Genomic DNA, 19,613 nt, shown 5'->3' with positions numbered 1-19,613 from the left:
TAAAGAACAGATTGTAGAAGTGTGGGAAAGAAGACATATTGAGCATTTTAATGGATTCTGTTTTTAATGCAATCAAGTGACTATATAACTCACAGCATGCTTTTAAAACCAAATAACAACTTTTAAACCCTCAGTTCAGGTTGCTATCCTTTTTTCATCCAATATTTGCTTCTTTAAAAAGTCTCTATACAGTCTCCTCCACAGGGTAAAGAGAAAATTTACTCTATTCAAAAAGTAAGCTTTTCCTATAGCTATCTAGGGCAACCCCCGTGCGCACCCCCCCAAACTCAGTAAAGGTCAGAACGTACTAGTAATGATGGACAGGAACACACTTTCTAGGAAAACAAAGAAAAACATCAAGGACCAAAGAAATTGATGGGTGGAAGCAAACAAAATGATAGGAAGAAAGGTATACAATTTATGAATTAAAATAATTAATATGGAGAGACTCTAAGAATTTAAAAAGCTAAAGAGATAAGTACTGACTTTGCTGTAAAAAGCAAAAACCCTTCTAACAAAGACATCAAGAATTATTTCATCTACAAATGATGTCGAAAGTCAGGAGTGGAAAACAAAACCTCACTCCAGCCCAATGAAGTATTCCAAAGACCAAAGTAGTTTACTGTAACTGTCTGATGTCACTGCCTTAAAATTCACTACTCCACAGTCTCTCTGCTTCCCCAGCTTTTTTGGACAGCTAATGCAGTTTTAACTGCTAATGTTCCCAACACCTCCAGGCCAGAGCCTTGAATGGTTGCCCTGTTAGTTTATTTAGCAGTTTAGTGAGATTTATATTTATCTCTATATATTCTGCTAAAAAAGGATAGTTCACATTTCCAAGCAGAAAGCATCCGATGGTTTGAACTACTTTATTAGAACTGTAAAATATTCATTTAGAAATGGAGGAGTTGGTGACGGTAAAGGGGCCCTGAAAGATTCTTTGCTCCTTTTTGCAAAGTGAGTACAAAATTAGAACTGCATTATTTATTTGAAATTGAAAAAAAGGAAGAGATATTCACGAATTTCTACCAAATGCAGAGTGATTATTACCTGATTCAGGGCATACACATACACTTTCCCTTGTTCCTCTTTCTCTGTTCCCATGTACATGGGAGCCCCAACCAGAAGAATGTCAGTATTAGAATCTTTATCAACGTCAAGTGTGGTTAAAACACTGCCAAAGTAGGAACCAATCTAAGGTACAAAACAAAACAAAATAGTGTGATGAACATCAGAAATTCTCAAGAGAGCTAAAGGCTGCATTTCTTTTACTTATAGTAATCTAGAAGAGTATTTGAAATTCAGATATATATAGAAATAGAAATAAAATACAGAAACAGATTCTACCTGGAAGCTCTTTATTGGTTCTTGTGGGAGGCTAATAAATAGACCCATCCCTGAGGATGAGCAGCTGTCATAGATTCTGCAGCTTGAGAGAAAGAGAAATGGCTTCCTTTAGATTTCATCCTAAACACTCTTTCTTCTCCAAAAAGCAGAAAAGATCAGTAATGCCACCATGATTTTGTTAAAGAAAATAAAATGAGAAAAACAATAAAAGGCATTCTGGGATGGCTTCAATATGTTTATTTACAGTAATACGAAAATGTGAATAATATACAGTATGAAGAACTGATTTGTCTTGCAACACCGGTGTAGCATTTCACCTTGTAGATTTAGAAGGTTGTTTATTGGGGCGCCTGGGTGGCTCAGTCGGTTAAGGGGCCGACTTTGGCTCAGGTCACAATCTCACATTCTGTGAGTTCGAGCCCCGCGTCGGGCTCTGGGCTGATGGCTCAGATCCTGGAGCCTGCTTCCGGTTCTGTGTCTCCCTCTCTCTCTGCCCCTCCCCCGTTCATGCTCTGTCTCTCTCTGTCTCGAAATAAATAAATGTTAAAAAAAAAAAATTAAAAAAAAAAAAAAAAAAAAAAAGAAGGTTGTTTATTCGACAAAATGGCTAAGTCTTGTCCTAGCACTTGTGGAAGATAGAGAAATATAAAAGGATTGCAGAGGGACCATCTTTTAAAGATACGGATGTATTTTAGGGAAATGCAGGAGACTTACACTTCATTATCTAAATGTAATAACCTTCCCAAATATTGACCTGGGTTTAATATTTGATGCTCTTGATAATTCTCTTACTGAAACTTCCTGTCTTGGCTTCTATGATTTTAATTTTGGTCTCTTGATTCTGCCACTGTATCATAGGCCACCCTTTGTTTTCATCTTTGCTGGCTCCTTTTCCTCCTCCCATGCCCTAGATTTTGGCTTCCCAAAAGCTACGACCTGCATTCCTCCCTCACCCCCACCACTCACCCTGCCATCTCTTATCCTAGATGGCCAATCCTTCCAAACACTTCCATTACTGAAAATTGCAAATTTCTTTCTATCTTTCTTCTCAAGGCTCCAGTGCTACATTCCCAGACATTGGTAGACACTTAGAGAACTGCTAGACATTGACTTTCGAATGTCCTTTTCTCATAGGTTGTGAAGGGCTTAAAAGGTTTTTTTTTTTTAAGTTGAATAATTACAAACGTAAATAAAATGCTGTAAGGTCTGGCAACCTTGGGCCTTTATTCCCACAGGGTGATAGCCGTCTGGAGCTGAGTGGGAACTAAATGTTTAGATGGCTCAGGAACTGTCCAGGCCATGGTTCCCACCATTTCCTGTTGTCCTCTGTGCAATAGCTTTATTTATTTACTTTACCTTCCTGGCACCCATAATCATTTGAATTTGTGCTCACTGTTACAGGAAACATGTAAAACCAGATACCATTAAAAATATACCTAAACCACTTGAGTTGCTGACATTCTAATCATGGTGCCACCTTTCTCCCAGATTCCCAGGCTTGAAACTTAAACCATTCATAATACAAATCATTTGTGACTTTCACAAGCAATTCTTCACTTCCTGTCTCGTAAACCATTAATAGAGTAATATCAGATGTACGATGTCATACAGGATGCGTCATTTTAGAGTCCTGTCAGTTCCTCCTCATTTGTGTCTACTCTAGTCCTTCCTTTTCCATTTTTATTAGTGATACATCATTTTAGGCTCTCCTCACCTTATCCTTGAGCGACAATAATAGCCTTGTTTTTATTGTTGATGCATTTTCTGATTACAAATGTGGGCAAAGTGCTAATAAAACCCTTTAACAAGACATATATATATATATATATGAATCTAGATATGAGATTCTGACTTTTGGTTTACTCTCTGCTCCCCCAGACATCTGATGGGGAAAGGATTTCAATTATATTATTAAGCAATCCTGAGTGTGGTGAAAATAATCTCTGATCGGGGATGCCGCATTTAGGCTGTGGGGAACTATAAATACCTGATGGGCTTCCCAGGATGCAGTGACAATCACAACTACGTGCCCTCAGCAGGAGCCCTGGAAGCTGTATCTATGGTGTTGTTATAAAAGATATTGGCTCCTATAAAGAGAGGGTAGCTCTGCGCCTGCCTGACATGTCTGTCTCCTCACACCAAAGCGGTTCTGCTAGGCTGGGCAGCTATGAGCGTGCCTGCAGGACAGGAAGGCTCACACTGCCCTGCCTTTTGGAGTGGTTGGTGATGGCAGGAGGGTGGCCGGGGCGTCTAGTAAGCTGGGATACTTAGCGAAGCCCAAGTGATTGCTGTGCAATAATAACCAACAGCGTAGATGTTTCTTTTAGTTTAACAATATTTGCACATATTTATGTTTGCATATTGTGTGAATAACTTCTTAAACTACTTTTGGTATTTAATATCATCTAACGAGAAGTTTTTGATTTTACATGTTATCACTTTCCACTACCTCCAGGAGAAAATCCAAATTCTTTAGTTTGCCATTCAGAACCTCAACAATCAGGGTCCACATTATCTTTTTAACTGGCTCTTCTGCTCTTTCTACCTATCTACGGTCTACCTTTCCCTCTAGACAAGCACAAATGTTACCTGGTATAAGACTTCTGGCACCAATCCTAGAATAAAACAATCTTTCCATCTTCAAGATGTACTGTCTGTGCCACGGGCATTTTCATGCTTCTTAATGTTTTAGAACTTTTTTTCCTGTATGTATATATCTATCCATTTGTATCTACAGCATCATCTCTACGTTTTACCTCCATTTCCGTGCAACTGAAATGTTCTGGAAGCCAAATATGCAGATATTTTACACTCCTACAAGGAACCCAACACGGGGCCCTGTTTAAGTTTGATGTTGAATAATGACAGGACTTTTTGAAGTTTAGGACAATAGATGGGTAATTTAAATTTACATAGAGTGTAAATGGATTGAAACAATAATTTTTCAAGCTTACCTGCTCTCCACTGAGTGTCTGGAGAATCCTGATGTCTCCATCTTCCATCCTGTAGATGACAACCTGGCCCGTGTGATTGTACCGTGGCTGTCCGGCAATGTAGAGCACATCTCCCGAAACCGTGGCGGAGTTCACTGTGTAACCTAACAAAAGAGAGATGCCAGATATACTATCTGACTCCTTAATGTCTACACAGAATAAATTAAGATCCACTTTAAAAGGCTGGGAGGGGGGCGCCTGGGTGGCTCAGTCGGTTAAGCGGCCGACTTCAGCTCAGGTCATGATCTCGCGGTCCGTGAGTTCAAGCCCCGCGTGGGGCTCTGTGCTGACAGCTCAGAGCATGGAGCCTGTTTCAGATTCTGTGTCTCCCTCTCTCTGACCCTCCCCTGTTCATGCTCTGTCTCTCTCTGTCTCAAAAATAAATAAACGTTAAAAAAAATAAAAATAAAAAAAAAATAAAGGGCTGGGAGGATCACTTGTGTATTTTTAGACTTCTCTTTAAAAAATGTTTATTTTTTTTAAGGCAGGTAAGTTTGTCTCGGTGGAAGCTTTTAGCATGCTCTCTGATTATCTACAGCAACTGCTTTGTCCACCCCCCACCTCAGGTTTTCATTGTTTAAAGGCACAAATGATATAACAATCATGACAGAAGAAGAAAATAAAAAAAAAAACAAAACCTTCATAAACTCAATTCACCACTTTGTAATAAATCAATTGTGCTTCATCTGGACAGATATGTCTGTGCTACAGAAATTAAACATTTTATATAGGGGAATCATAGCAAATGTAAGCCTTTTCTGCATTATTGCTGTAGATTTTTAAGCAGTAATGTGAAGTAACTGAAGTTTATCACTCCTAGTTTAGGCATAAAGGCATTGCGTTTCTACCGCAGGACCATTCCCCAGTAGAGTAGTAGAATTTTTAGGTGGTTTTTAATTTTTTGATATTATACTTAAGACTGCAAAGACATCCTTGAACACTTAACATTTTTACTTCTTTTGGATTTTCTTTGATGATAAATTTCAAGGAATAGATTACTGGATCAAATTTTCAGTTCTTTCAGTGTTTGGCAAATTGTTTCCAGAACATTTGTACTAATTTATTCCATGCACAGCCAAAGGACAGACTAGTTTCATCAAACTCTCCCAAACATTGGGTATCATTACTATTATTCAAATTTGTGGATGTTCTAATACATATTAAGCATAATCTAACAATAATACTTCACTGTGATTTTAATTTGTATTTGTTTGATTACAAAGAGGTGTAGGGTGGGTGGGTTACACAAGTGATGGGGATTAAGGAGGGCAGTGGTGATGAGGACCAGGTGCTGTAGGGAAGTGTGGAATCACTATATTGTACACCTGAAACTAAAATTACGCTGTTTGTTAGCTAACTGGAATTTAAATTTAAAAAGTGAGCTTCGACATTCCTCTTTTTTAATTGGGTTTTCATGCCCATTACGTTTTTTTGTGTCTTGAAGGCAGGCTATTGTTAATTTTTGAGTGAAGAATTAGATTTATTCCTTGTGTTTGTAGGGAACAGTGCTAAATCAGTGAATAACAATTCTCCTTTGCTGATTTCAACTTTACAGAAGGAAGAAGTGTTCTTATAACCAGATCTGTCCATCAGTGGATCAGAGGGCAGATTATTTTTCCAAAGGCCACAGAACCGCATTTCTTACTAAGAAAAAAGATTACGTTGATAATTTATTTTCCAAGTGTTTTACTGCAAGGCAATAGTTTCACTTTCTTACAAAACTTTTGAGGAGGAACAGAGGTTTTTGTACTAAAATATGTTTAATCTTACAAGTGCGAAAGGAACACAATTCCTCAGGCATATTTTCCTTCAGGCATATTTTCTCCCATTCTCATTTCTTCATCTTTCTTTGAGCTTCTAAAAAAATTATACATAATAAATTGTAGACTGTTCTTTTTCAAACAATTAATGTGTCATATTTCTTCTGTTACTAACCACAATATTGCTTAAAAAATAAAAACTTTAAGGTCATGTTTATATATAAACAAAATAAAAAAGGAGAATGTGCAAAACAAAGGCTGTTTTATTTCATGTCATTCTACTAAGAAATATTAAGCAAGGATTGGCCTAAGAGAGTTAGTACACTTTGTTTTTGTTTTTTGTTTTTTTACCTTACAGAGCTATGAATGCAAACTGATAAAAGAACCTTTAAAAAAACTGAAAATTATGTTGAGGTTTGGAGTTGTGTGATAATTTAGTTAGTTTTGATAACTTGACAACTAAAACTATTAGCTGAAATCTTCCCAGAGACAGTACCTACTGGTCAGGTAGTTACTGGGTGGAAGCTAGGAATCCAAAGACAATAAAGAGGGAGAAAAAAAGGAGGCCATGTAAATAAAGTCTAGTTTTCATGAAAGGAAAATAATTATACACATCTAAGTTTAATGTTGTTTTCTGAAAGAAAAAAAGAATTGAAGAGAAAGGAAAATTCATGGCATAGCCTGCTGCATGGATTTATAAAGAATAAATCCTGTCAGCTTTCACAATTCACTTCCTGGGAAAAGTGCTAGGACCTAGTGAGGTAATGGGAAACAGGTATGCTCTGCTTTGATGTCATGTGTTTGTTTGCCCCACATCTTTACATTTTTCTTGAATTTGTCTGGCATGATTAGAAGTGGGAAGACTGTGGGTGGAGGAGGCAGGGAACTTCGACTGTATTCTCACCATCAAAAACACTTGCTAAGTGCATACTGGCCTAAAGCAGTTCCTGGATGAGTGACTATATCCTGAGAGGTTCGACAACTTCTGTTCCTACTTCTTTCTGGTCATTATTGATTAGTATGAGATTTTTTTGTTTTCTCCATAAGATTTTCCATTGCCTAATGACTTACAATCCACATAGATTTCAGACTAACACATTCAAGCTCTTTTTATTTTTCTTTAAAAAAAATGTTTATTTATTTAGTTTCGGAGAGGGAGAGAGAGAGTGTGTCAGCGGGTGAGGGGCAGAGAAAGAAAGTGAGAGAATCCCAAGCAGACTATGGGTGTGCTGTCAGCAAAGAGCCTGACTTGGGGCTTGATCTCACAAATCCTGAGATCATGAACTGAGATGAAATCAAGAGTCTGACTCTTAAGTTACTGAGCCACCCAGGCACCTTCAAACACTTCCTAATTCGTAATCCACACAGGCAGACATTTTGAAATTCTCATTTCAGATTTAGAATAATATTTGGGGTACAAAGCTATTTTTCTCCCCTATCCCCTTTCTGGGTGCTTTTCTATTTTAAAATAAATTTTATATATCCTAAATGTTATGTTGGCAAAATATCTTATGTGCTAACTTGTGATTAATCTAATGAAATGATTTCTAAAATATAAAAACATCATCTTAGTACATTGTAGACAACATACCCCCAAATTTCCTTTTTTGGGAAGAAAGGAATCATATGTTATAAATACTGTGGTCAGGAATGAAGGTTCTCTTAATTTTGTCTTGCTCCAGTGATATCTTTAAGTCTTGAATTCTCCAAGTCTGCTTTAAGCACCATGAATCCAAGCTTTTGGGGGATAATGGATTTAGGCTTCCTAAGACTACTTGGTTTTAAGGAATTTCATCACATAACAAGAAGTCAGAATATAAAAAAAATACTACAGTATTATTAAAATGTGTGAACTTAAGATTTGTGGACTTCATGCTGTATCTTTAGTTTTTTAAATGTTGTTAATTTTGAAATGAACACTGGAATAAGAATCAAGATACCTAGATTCTAGTTTCAGGTATGTCATAGGTAGCTGTGACATCATTTTTCAATTCCTTAATATTTTAATTTGGAAAATTGGATATTAACCATATGCTAAGATTGCTTTTAATGCATATGAATTTTAGGCCCACCCTCTTTGTGTTACAGCACAATCCTCCAAATATTTAAAAGATATTCAGTGTATATTTTGTTTCCTAACCATCAATTTCTTCAAATTTTGCAGACATTGGGGAAGGAAAGAAAGGAATTTTTTCTAGATCAGTATCCTTTAGATAATCTTTTATTGGCACATCCTAGTTTAGCATTTTCTTTTGTAATGTGTGATGTTTAGAACAATGGAATGCTCTAGCTGCTCTCTGACCAGGACAGAATGTAATAGGAATTTTATGAGAAATAAACTAGACTTTCATGAATGCAGTTCAGCATGTGTTAAGGGGTTTAACACTCACATTGTATGTACTGCTTACCACTGTAGTTTTAATTATCTAAATCCCTCAGGCCTCTCATTTTTAAGTCCTACCTGCCTCTACAGTTTTAAGATGTGTCTTTGAATAAGGAAATGTATGGACCTACCAGTAAAGACCTCCTCCCTTCCTCATAAAATAGAAAGAAGCTGGATAGAGAGAAAAAGACTTGCCTCCAGGACAGAAAGATCCCAGAGAGGAATGCTAACATACTAAAATATGAACACTGAAAAGTATTTGTTTCCTTAACCACCGCACCTCCAGCACCAAGAAAATACCTGGGGCAAAACAGGTGTCCCTCAAACATTTGTTGAGTGAGTAAAGTGTTGGGAAACCATATTCTGAGGGTTCTTTTCATCCTAGGACCTAATTGTTTACTGAGATCATTTAGTGATAGAACACTTCCCTGGTATCCCCTAGGCAGCTCAGTACAGATGGAGAATAAGGTGATAACAGACACATACCTCCTCATTCCAGAAAAGTCTTTGAAAAATAAGATGACATTACATCACTGGGCTTAAGTTCAATATTTGTCTGGTTGTGAATAGAACTATTAAAGAAGAAGCTATATGACAAGACAAATTAAAATTTTCTTTTCCAAAATTAGGACTCATAGAAAGAAATGATATAGGATGTTTTAAAAAATATGGGAGTCTGATCTGCAGGATATTAGCTGTGTCAAGGTTTCTCTTTTTACCATCATTTCCTGTCCACCAGGTGCAAAGCTCTTCTTGAAGTTAATGAGAATACCAGACACAGGGAGACTTCAAAAAGTGCACATATCAGCCTAAATCATTCCTGCACTAGGGAGCCCTTCTGAGAAAGTGTGACCTCCATGTTATATTATTCTAAGATTGCTCAGAAATTAAGGCTGCTTGGGAACTTTCAGGGCTCCTACAAAATGTCTAGCTCTTGGAAGTTATCTGTCTTCACATGGTTATAAGTAAACCTATGTACATATAAGCAAATAATGCTAAAAATAAAAACAAAACCAAAAATAAACCACAATAATTTTCTATCAATTACATCTAAACTTTACCTAAATAAGAAGCAAGAGGTTCATTCTTTTTGGTAGACTCAACATTAAAGGTTGTGTTTTGAGGGATTATGATTCGATTAGCCTTCTGCATGACGACTGTTCCATTCCAATCATAGGCTCCTACTGCTCCAAGCATGACCCAGTCCTTATATCCAAATAGAGAAAACAAATGACATTTAACAAAGTAGCAAGAACACAGCATTAACAATATGATAGATTCTATTCAAAGTGCTTTACATATATTAACTTAGAATCCTCACAGTAATACTATGGTAACCTGGTAGAGTAACTTGCTCTCGGTTATACAGTACAATTGCCCACTGAAATGTCAATATTCCTTTGCAGGGACTCTGATGCATTTTTTTTTCATCAGCTACAAATGATATATTTCCTAATCTTGTCTTTCTGTTTAATTCTGGGTGTCAAGAATCCCAGGTCTTGAATATGGTATTCTAATAAGATCTTTAAATACAATGAGATTGAGAAAAAGATACAATTCATATCATTAGCAACTATTTTAAATTAAGTATTCCATTTAGCTAGATGTATAATTACATAAGGCAGACCTCAAAATGTTCGATTCACAATTATTAGTACGATATAGTGAACTGTGGGATATAACATGTTTTCTTAATATGCTTGTGAAATGCCATTTTCCTATTTCGATTAGAAACATCATCACATAACTGGGCAAGCCATGAACTGCTAGTTGCACTTATAATGGTGATGCTTGGGCATTGTTTTTGGGAGCAAAAACCTTAAAAAAATATTTCATTTTCTACCAAGTGGTCAATATACCTGTGAATAATGAGCACTGAAGCCAGTCTGAGACATTTCCATTTCAAATGAAGCTGCTGACTGGTCAGCTGTAGCTATAACAGAAAAATAAATGACTTTTAGCACACTTGATTTGGAGAAGACAGAAACCAATTACAGACTGGGCTCTTTACCAACCAGAATTTCCAACATCTTTTGGGTATGTTCAGCCACACATTTCTCAACCCCAAATTCCTATGTAGGGCTGGGTAAAGGACAGAGAAGGTTAGCAGAAGGGCCGTGGCTAGATTCTTGACCATTGGCTTCCCCACCCTTGCTGGAGAAGTTGAGAAATCTCCATTCATGCTTCTCTTCCTATACTCTAGCATACTTGTGGATGATATGGCACTTTGGATCCATGTGGTTAAATTCAAAAGTACTGAAGTTGAAAACCTCCTTCTTCTTCTCACATTGTGGGAATCCTGCTCAGACATTAGCCTAAACTTACCCGATATGTTACAGGGCTAAAAAAATCTTTATTCACATATTTAAAGAAGTCTCTTGACTCTACCAGGTCCACTTGCATTTCCAGGTACAGATCCTCTTGGAATTCCATTATGTGATAAAGACTGTAGGGATTCTGGGATTGTGTTTTCTCTAATTTCTGGTGGTAGGTATCACTCACAAATTCGAAGGGGACTTTTTGATGGGTTTTTGGCCACATACCATTCAATCACATATTTTTTAAAGAATCTGTGCCCTTTTTCTTTCTTTCTTTCTTTCTTTCTTTCTTTCTTTCTTTCTTTCTTTCTTTCTTTCTTTTTTTGTTAATGCTGTGTAAAAGGTTCAGGAGCAAGCATTAGGTATTTAAGCTCTTTACTGAAATACAGAGATAGTCCAGAGCATTCCATGGAAAAATATGCTACTCTCAAAATATTTACCGACCCAAAGCCACAACCTCCTAAGGGGATCGAGGGAATGTTGATTCATTTGCTTTCAGTGGGGAGTTACTGATTTATTTGGCTTTGAAAATAAGTTAAAAATAGTGCATAATTTTAAGAAAGTCAGTCTGCCTTCTCATTGAGGCATGAGAATAATTAAATTTGTGAAATCAAACTTATTTACTAGTTATTTCCTGGCATAAATTTGTTAACAAATACATCAGTGATTGCTTTTTTATAGGACTAGGTTAAATGGCGATATCAATCAAGAATTCCAATACATCATTTTAATCTCACATATGAATTATCCCCTATTATTTAAATGACAGAGGTGCACTTTAACTTTATTTTAAATCTGATTTATTTATTTTAAATAAATATTTATTTATTTATTTATTTTAATAGTCCACAGTACTTTATGGTGCCTTCTTATTTATCTGTGCAAGACCACTGCAAGAGCACAGCAGTGAATACCTGCATGCTTCCAGTACCTTCTCCTGCTGCTGTTCGGCTTATAGCTGAGAATAGAGAGAAGGGAGTTTTGTGACAATCCGCCTGCTGAATCATCATCATGGTAATAGCCCCTTGAGCATCCCTGAACTTCTTGCTGTCAACTCCTCCCCGAACTGTTCATAAGTACTGACATAACCACTCTCCCACTGTGCAGGTTAGGCATTTTAGCATTTCTCCCACGTGCTGGGAAAGGAAGACATGGAACCTGAGTTCATTGGGCAAGTTGGTGACCTGTTCTCTTCACTAGGTGGCACTGTCGTTGGCAAGGAGGAATTTCATAATTGTTGCTCTTTACCATCTAAAGATAAATGTTGATAGGAAATGGACACTTCCCAAGTAACAAGGAAATGAAATCCTTTCTGATCCCAGTTATGAAGAAAATCAGCCAAAACACTGTGTTTGATTAGCCCTGAAAGTGTATCAGTAAAGATGTGGTAGACATTTTAATCTGAGGACATTTTTTTAAAAATTCACTTTATGTATTTAGTTTTATTTATTTATTTATTTATTTATTTATTTATTTATTTTGAGAGAGAAAGAGAGATAGCACGAGCATGTGCATGTGAGTGGGGGATGGGTAGAGGGAGAGAGAATCTTAAGCAGGCTCCATGCCTAGTGCAGAACCCAATGCAGGTTCAATCTCATGAATGTGAGATCAAGACCTGAATTGAAATCAAGAGTCAGAGGCTTAACTGACTGACCCACACAGATGCCCCCCAGATAATTTAGCTTTTAAATATACAGACTTCTTAAAGTGTCTGGGCATTCCAACATGTAACCTTTAATTCATGGTATGGTTAGTTTAGAAGCAACACAACAATGTCATTTAAGGTAAATTGGGCCCTTCTTCCCCCAGTAGCTGATGTAGGTAGACTTCATTTATAGAAGTCCTACCAGGTTATACTTACTTGCTTACTTAAGATGAGTTTAAAAATGAGACTGTATTGCACTTCACTATTAATGTAACTAAGTAATTTTTCATTTAAATGGTCTTTACAGATTGTTTATATCACATCTTAAAACTTATTACAGTTATTAAAAATTAAAAGTGCACAATGACTTGGAAAACTTTGTATATTTCCTTCCTTAAGGCCAGTGAAGCTTATGGTCTGGCCTATTAGTAAATGCCACTGGGAGCTGCTGTGAGACCAAAGCCACTTAAAACTGACTTGTGCACAGAATGCAGGACAGCCAAGTTCTTCAGAAGCAGCTGTGACTTCAGACAGATAAGTAATTCAAGAGCTCTGTTTCTAAAGGCACAGGGGAAAAGCAGCCAGGGCAGAAGGAAAGAGAAATGAAGTCTGCATGGGCTGTAGCTGTTTATCAAATCTAACCCAAATCTCCTACTTACTAGTCGTGATCCAGTCATGAAATCGGCTGGGTGAGTCACCACCAGCATTTTCTTAATTAAAAGAGAAGAGAAAATGAAAACGAGAACCTATCAGAGTGCTTTGCATATAATAAGGGTTATTCTGTTAAAGGTTGTTTTATTTTTATATGTATACGTGTATGTGCACTGGGTCATGCAGAAGTGGAAAAATTTTCCCTTCTTCTCTTCTAGATTCCGTGGCTGGTTTAACAATTAAATTGAGCTAAAAAATTAGTCAATTTAATTTTTAGAGGAAAATTTAATTTCATATGGGAAATTAAGACTAAACTATGAGACTGAAGGGCAAGTGGGGGTGGTGGAGACTTATATGATGCCATCCTGACCTACGGAATGGGGTAGGGGCCTGGGGCTTCGAAGGGAGGAGCACAGTTCACAGTATATAAGAAGAACAGATGTTTGGTAAGTAGAAGTTTGCCCTGCTATGCAGATGGGTCTTTAAAAAGTTCTCTCTGGTTATACCTTTTATTCTGGACCAGGCCACCTATGTGAATTCTTTTAGGTTGTTAAGGGAGAGGTCAAAGTTCTTCCTGAATGGGCTGGAACTTGATTGCCTTCAGCTCAAAATAATCTACATGCCAAAGCAACATATTTTGGGATGGCCTATTTTGCTCCCCTCTAGTCACAAGGAAAAGTGTATTTATTATCATGGGTCACTGTCATATAAAGCTTGAAAGTCATTACTCTAAAACATTTTCTTTCCTTTCTATACATTTGAATATTCTGTCTGTTGGTCACTTTTCTGCATTTTCCTGGTCACTTGATGCTCAAAATGGTCCACCTTGTTTCAGTTATCTCTCTTTCTCATTTTATTTCTCTGTTACCCAGTATCAGGTCATGTTTCTCATTATCAGGTCACATCAGGGTGACTGAGAAAGTGCTCATGAATTTCTATGTTAAAGATACAAAACAATAGTTCTTCAGTGTGTCCTCACAAGGACAGAGTCCATTGGATTCAGATAAGGGCATAAAAACAGAACTCTCTGGAGGTTTCTCATCCTAGGTTGAGGGAAAGATGCACGTTCTCTTAGTCTCCAGTTAACAGAGAATATGAAGGAGGAGGCTTTTTTCAGTTTGACTGGCATAACAATTCCAAAAACATTTTTTTCTTTTTTTTGGTCAGGCAAGGGCCAGTTCCAAAAGAATTTGATACTTGACCTCTTCCACCTAAGGCAGGGGAAGGAATGCCATGATTTATTTTCTTCAGTAGCCAATCGCCATTGCAACATCCAAAAAAGAAATCCACAAAAAAGTAATATGACTTAGACAAATATAGTGAACCAATGTTTTACTGCCATGGGAGTTAAGGCAGAGTTCCATAAAGACCTTTAAAATGGGCAAGAAGCAAAACGGGAGAAAATAAATGAACAATGAAATTATTGCAAATAAGGACAGTTCTATAGAAGCCCAAAATAAAAAAACAAATTAAAAAAGAAAACTTGAGCTAGCTCCTCCATTTTCTAAACCCGTGTCACAGAAAAGGACTAAAACACGTGGGCACATTTTTGTTCTTGTGAGTCCATACTGATCATTGCCTTCTTTCAGCCCTCACATTAGCCCTGCCATGTCCTCGCAAAGAGAGATGCCAACAGACACAGGGCTATGTGAGACAGCCATCTTGGTGACAGATTTACAGAAAAGGGCATTGTTCCATGCTGGTTATTGTACACAGTAAAAATGCATTAGCCGTGTAGAAGAAATAAACACCAAAAGGCCATTACATTAAATTGAATTGTAGAGAAAACATGCGGGAGTATGAGAAATAGTCATACCTTCCAGGGCGAATATTCTTTCTCCGAGAGCTTCAACAATAGTGACTAGAGCTAATTCATCAGAGACATTGAAGAAATGCTTTTCAGTGGGTTCGCTTGCAATTGATTTTATTTCTTCCACAAACTTTTCAGTGCTTAAATTTCCTCTGTTATAGCTCCCAAGAATCTAAGACATGACAAAAATGGGAAGGTTATATTTTAAATTCTGTATATTAATTAAAGATCTCAAGCGTTTTGTCAACAAACAAGAGAGTGTATAGTACCTCAATATAATGAAATTTTATGTACTTCCACATTCTTGGAAGAATAATTTTCAAATGTGAGATTTCCTAAAATTAACTGTTACATACTGTAATTGGTAGAGAAAACTACAAAGGACAATCTTGTATGTTTCTTCTCTTGCATTACTGTGTGCCTGTTTATGAACAGCTATATCTTTAAAGTCTGACAGTTCAACAGTAATGTTATAGTTTCTGAATGTCTCTGGTATTATTCCAGCCTATGCCACCACCATTTGCTGGTAAAAGCAGTTAGCAAGTGAGTTACTTGATCTTGAGTAGGCAGTTCTTCCTGATACTCTTACCAAGAGCCAGTCCACACATATATTTTGAAAACAGATATTGAACTAAATAGAAATCTTACTTGGCAATTTCTGTTTAAAACCAAATTCTCAAGACACGGACATCTTGTTTATATATATATATATGTGTATATATATATATATATATATATATATATATATACACACACACACACACACACACACACACACACAGAAGAGAGAGAGGCAAGAATTATCTGTTATAGTTAACTGTAATTATTTAAATGTCTTAGCAGGTTTTCTCAAACATCTATTTTATTTTTTAGAGTAAGTTTTATTGAGATATAATTCATATACAGTAAAACTCACCCTTTTTAGATACACAATTCTGAGTTTTGACAAGTCCACACAGTTGGGTTACTACCACTTCAAAATTTAGAACTTTTCTATCAGTGTTCCTCTTGCCCCCTGTGGTTAATCCCTTCCTCCCCCTGACCCTTGCAACCAATGATATATTTTCTGTCCTTAAGGCTTTGCTTTTTCCAGAATGTCATATTTAAGAAGTCATATATATAGCATGTAGCCTTTTGTGTCTGACTTCTTTCACTTTGCATAATGCTTTTGAGTCATTCATGTTGCCCCATGAATCAGAAGTTCAGTTTTTTTTTAATTGCACCCAAACTGGAAACAACTCAAATGTCCATAAACAATAAAGTATAGAACAAATCATGGTATATTCAAACAATGTATCATAGAACATGAACCACTGATGCACAAATATCATGGGTAATCATTACGTTGAGTGAAAAGCTAAACACAAAAGAGTACATACTGTATGATTTCATTTACATAAATAGAACAGGCAACTTAAGTGATGGTGATATAAGTCACAACATGGTTACTATAGAAGTGGGTATTAAACATGATAGGAAGTATAGGGAACTCTCTAAGGGTGATGGAAATGTTATATATCTTGATTGAGGTGTCAGTTACATGGGTGTATGTGACTATCTAAAGTCATCAAATTGTTCACTTTGTACATAATTTTCACATTGAAATCTTGTATTTCACTGTATGTAATTATTACTTTAAAAAAAACCGAATGAACTATAATGACATGAAATAATATGGATTAATTAATTAATTTAATTAATTAATTTTGAGAGTCAGAGTGCAAGCGGGGGAGGGTCAGACAGAGAGGAAGACACAGAATCTGAAGCAGGCTTCAAGCTCTGAGCTGTCAGTCCAGAGCCCAACGTAGGGCCTGAATCCATGAACCGTGAGATCATGATCTGAGCTGAAGTCAGATTATTAACTGAAGCCCCTTTTTTATTTTAGAGAGAAAGAGAGAATGGAGAGGAGCAGAGGGAGATAAAGAGAGAGAAAGAGAGAGAGAAAGAGAGTGAGAGAGCGAGAATGTCAAGCAGGTCCATGCCCCAACTCAGGACTCCATCCCACGGCCCTGGGATCATGATTTGAGCCAAAATCAAGAGTCAGACACTCAACCGACTGAGCCACTCAGGCACCTCAATCTGGATGAATCTTAACAACATTAAATTTTAAAAGTTTCAAAATACTTTATGCAGCATGACACCTTTTTATAGAGTTAAAAAAAGGAACACTTCTAGATATGTATAGATACCAAAAGATAAGAAAAGGAGAGAAATAGATGAACATAGATTTGGGCCTATGGTTACCAGGTGGAGGGCACCCAGGTGGTGAATGTGGTCAGGCCCATAGATGTTTATAGGGCATACTTACAATAAGTATGCAGGTACAATAATAAACACAAAAACCTATAAAGTGGCCCATGCTTCCACAAATGATGAGGTCTCCTGAACAAAGGATCATGATTAATTCAATTCTATGCTAGTGGAATCTAAAAAATGAAGATAAGACTCTGAGCTCTGTACTATTGCTTGACTTTTAGAATATCCTGCTCCTTGGGGACCAGAAGTAACGATGAAGATACCAGAATTTTCTAACTTCACTTTAGATTTTTAAATCATAGACATAGATTTGTCTGGTATCATTAAACTGAGCCTATGGTGCCTTCAAAGTTCTGTTGGAAAACAGATATGCAATAGTCCCCAAGCACGGTTCAGTGTTGCGTACTGGGCAGATTGTAGACACGTGGGTGGGCAGGCACAGGTGGAGACGTCAGTCTCAGTCTCCACTGGGTCTTCTGGCCACAGACCCCTGTCCCTCTCCTCTGAACACCCGGCTGCCCAAACTCTCCTTTGGCTGCCTGTTCTAGGCAGCTGCGTGTATTTTTTTTTTTTTTAATGTGAGATTCAAAATGGTAGATTTAAAAACTGATATTTTGGGGGCACTTGGGTGGCTCAGTGGGTTAAGCGTTTGACTTTGGCTCAGGTCATGATCTCACAGTCTGTGAGTTCGAGCCCTGCATGGGGCTCTGTGCTGACAGCTCAGAGCCTGGAGCCTGCTTCTGATTCTGTGTCTCCTTCTCTCTGCCCCTCCTCCACTCATGCGCGCTCTCTCTCTCTCCGTCAAAAATAAACTTTAAAAAAAACTGATATTTTTATTAAGAAGGGTATAGCTTTTCACTTGTAGTTAGAAAAGAGCTAAAATTACTGTTTTAAGTGTTGCTATTTATGATCTACAGCATACTTGTTTATTAGCATCATAAAACGAATGAGGGTTTAGATTAGTAAATGAATCATTAAAATGTTAATGGTAGGAATGCAGTTGTGTGACAGCTAGTCAGACAGGCCATGCAGCAGTTCTAGAGTTTTCTCTCCTAGTGAGAGGCGCTGGGAGATTCATTCTTGACCCCTTCCTCCTGCTTGAGTCACACCCTCTCCCCTTTCCCACAGCATCCCCGGGAAGGGTTCTGAGGAGTTCGCATTTGTACATGCAGGTCTTCATCCACTTCCTTGTTCCTTCCTTAGGCTCTGTGTTCATCTGTAAAATGTGTGGGTGAGGCATAAAGCCCTCATGTCTGTGAAGAACTTTGTGCTGCTTTGAAGATGTGCGCAATTTAGGAATATTAGAGCTGGCTCTAAGGAAATCAGCAGACTAGTTGGGTAGCTTTTTGATTTTTGAACTTAACTCTTTACTACTTGTCAAGATTTCGGTAGGAAGGGCACTAATTGTACCCGAACACAAAAATTCAGTACCTGTCTACTTGGCTGAAAAGCAAATGCAAACAACAGAAATAGTTTAAATCTGTGCTTTTCCCCACTTTAGCTACTTGATGGGGGAAGAGAATTAGTGGAAATGAATGTTGAGAACTGTCCAGAGAGGGAGAGAAAACCCAAGGCCCACTTGCTCTTATTACATTGAAGAAATTCTAAGATGCCTTTCTTAAAGTTGAGTATTTCCCCACAGCTAGATGGGCATGCCCCAGAGAAAGCATGGCAAAGGCAGAGAGTGTCCAGCCTCCAGAGTGTCCATCATAACCGTGTGGCAGTTTCAGGATCACTGGAGTTTGGCTCAACACCTCACTCTACACCTGCTATTCTTTTTTTTTTTTTTTTTTTTTAATTTATTTTTGGGACAGAGAGAGACAGAGCATGAACGGGGGAGGGGCAGAGAGAGGGAGACACAGAATCGGAAACAGGCTCCAGGCTCTGAGCCATCAGCCCAGAGCCCGACGCGGGGCTCGAACTCACGGACCGCGAGATCGTGACCTGGCTGAAGTCGGACGCTTAACCGACTGCGCCACCCAGGCGCCCCTACACCTGCTATTCTTCTCTGGACACACTGTTGGGTTTCTTCTTTGTCAGCAGTTTTGTTACACATGTATTTCTTTTAGATTCATACAAATCCTACATCACATGAAGAACCCTGAGTCCCCAATGTTTTACCTAAATTATCCTATAAGTCATATGACATCCTTGGCAGAAAAGTCACCATCTTTCCTCCTTAATTCCTATTGAACATATTGTAGATTCACTTTTGCATTGACGTGTTCACTTCCATTTCACTTATAAAGTGATACAGTTGAAAATACATATAAAAATTATAAAGACGTTTGGACCATGCATGGTTTGAAGTTTGACCTTGCATGGTCGAGGTTCATAGTTGTAATGTAAATGTCAGACATTTAGTGCTCTATGTGACAGAGACAACTGGATAAAGTTCAGTGAGGAAAATGCCCAACTGACATACTTAAAGAATAAAAATAAAACAGATT

The 19,613-nt window shown here is 37.5% G+C and overlaps 1 protein-coding gene across 2 annotated transcripts in view; it reads right to left on the bottom strand.

Annotated features, from left to right (window-relative positions):
- The window catches only part of ITGA1 (integrin subunit alpha 1), a 165,544-nt gene that overhangs the window by 48,015 nt on the left and 97,916 nt on the right, over positions 1-19,613 (bottom strand). For both annotated transcript variants that reach the window (XM_060634587.2, XM_060634586.2), the window contains 5 exons: positions 14,914-15,079; positions 10,343-10,416; positions 9,545-9,689; positions 4,302-4,444; positions 1,051-1,194 (listed from right to left, as the gene is read on the bottom strand). In XM_060634587.2, the coding sequence (XP_060490570.2) occupies positions 1,051-1,194; positions 4,302-4,444; positions 9,545-9,689; positions 10,343-10,416; positions 14,914-15,079 (672 nt within the window). The remainder of the gene's footprint in view (positions 1-1,050; positions 1,195-4,301; positions 4,445-9,544; positions 9,690-10,342; positions 10,417-14,913; positions 15,080-19,613) is intronic.

This window comes from Panthera onca, chromosome A1, assembly GCF_046562875.1.
Source record: "Panthera onca isolate mPanOnc1 chromosome A1, mPanOnc1 haplotype 2, whole genome shotgun sequence".
Classification (NCBI taxonomy): Eukaryota; Metazoa; Chordata; class Mammalia; order Carnivora; family Felidae; genus Panthera; species Panthera onca.
The sequence above is the reverse complement of the archived record's forward strand: the minus strand, read 5'-3'. Positions and strand labels throughout refer to the sequence as shown.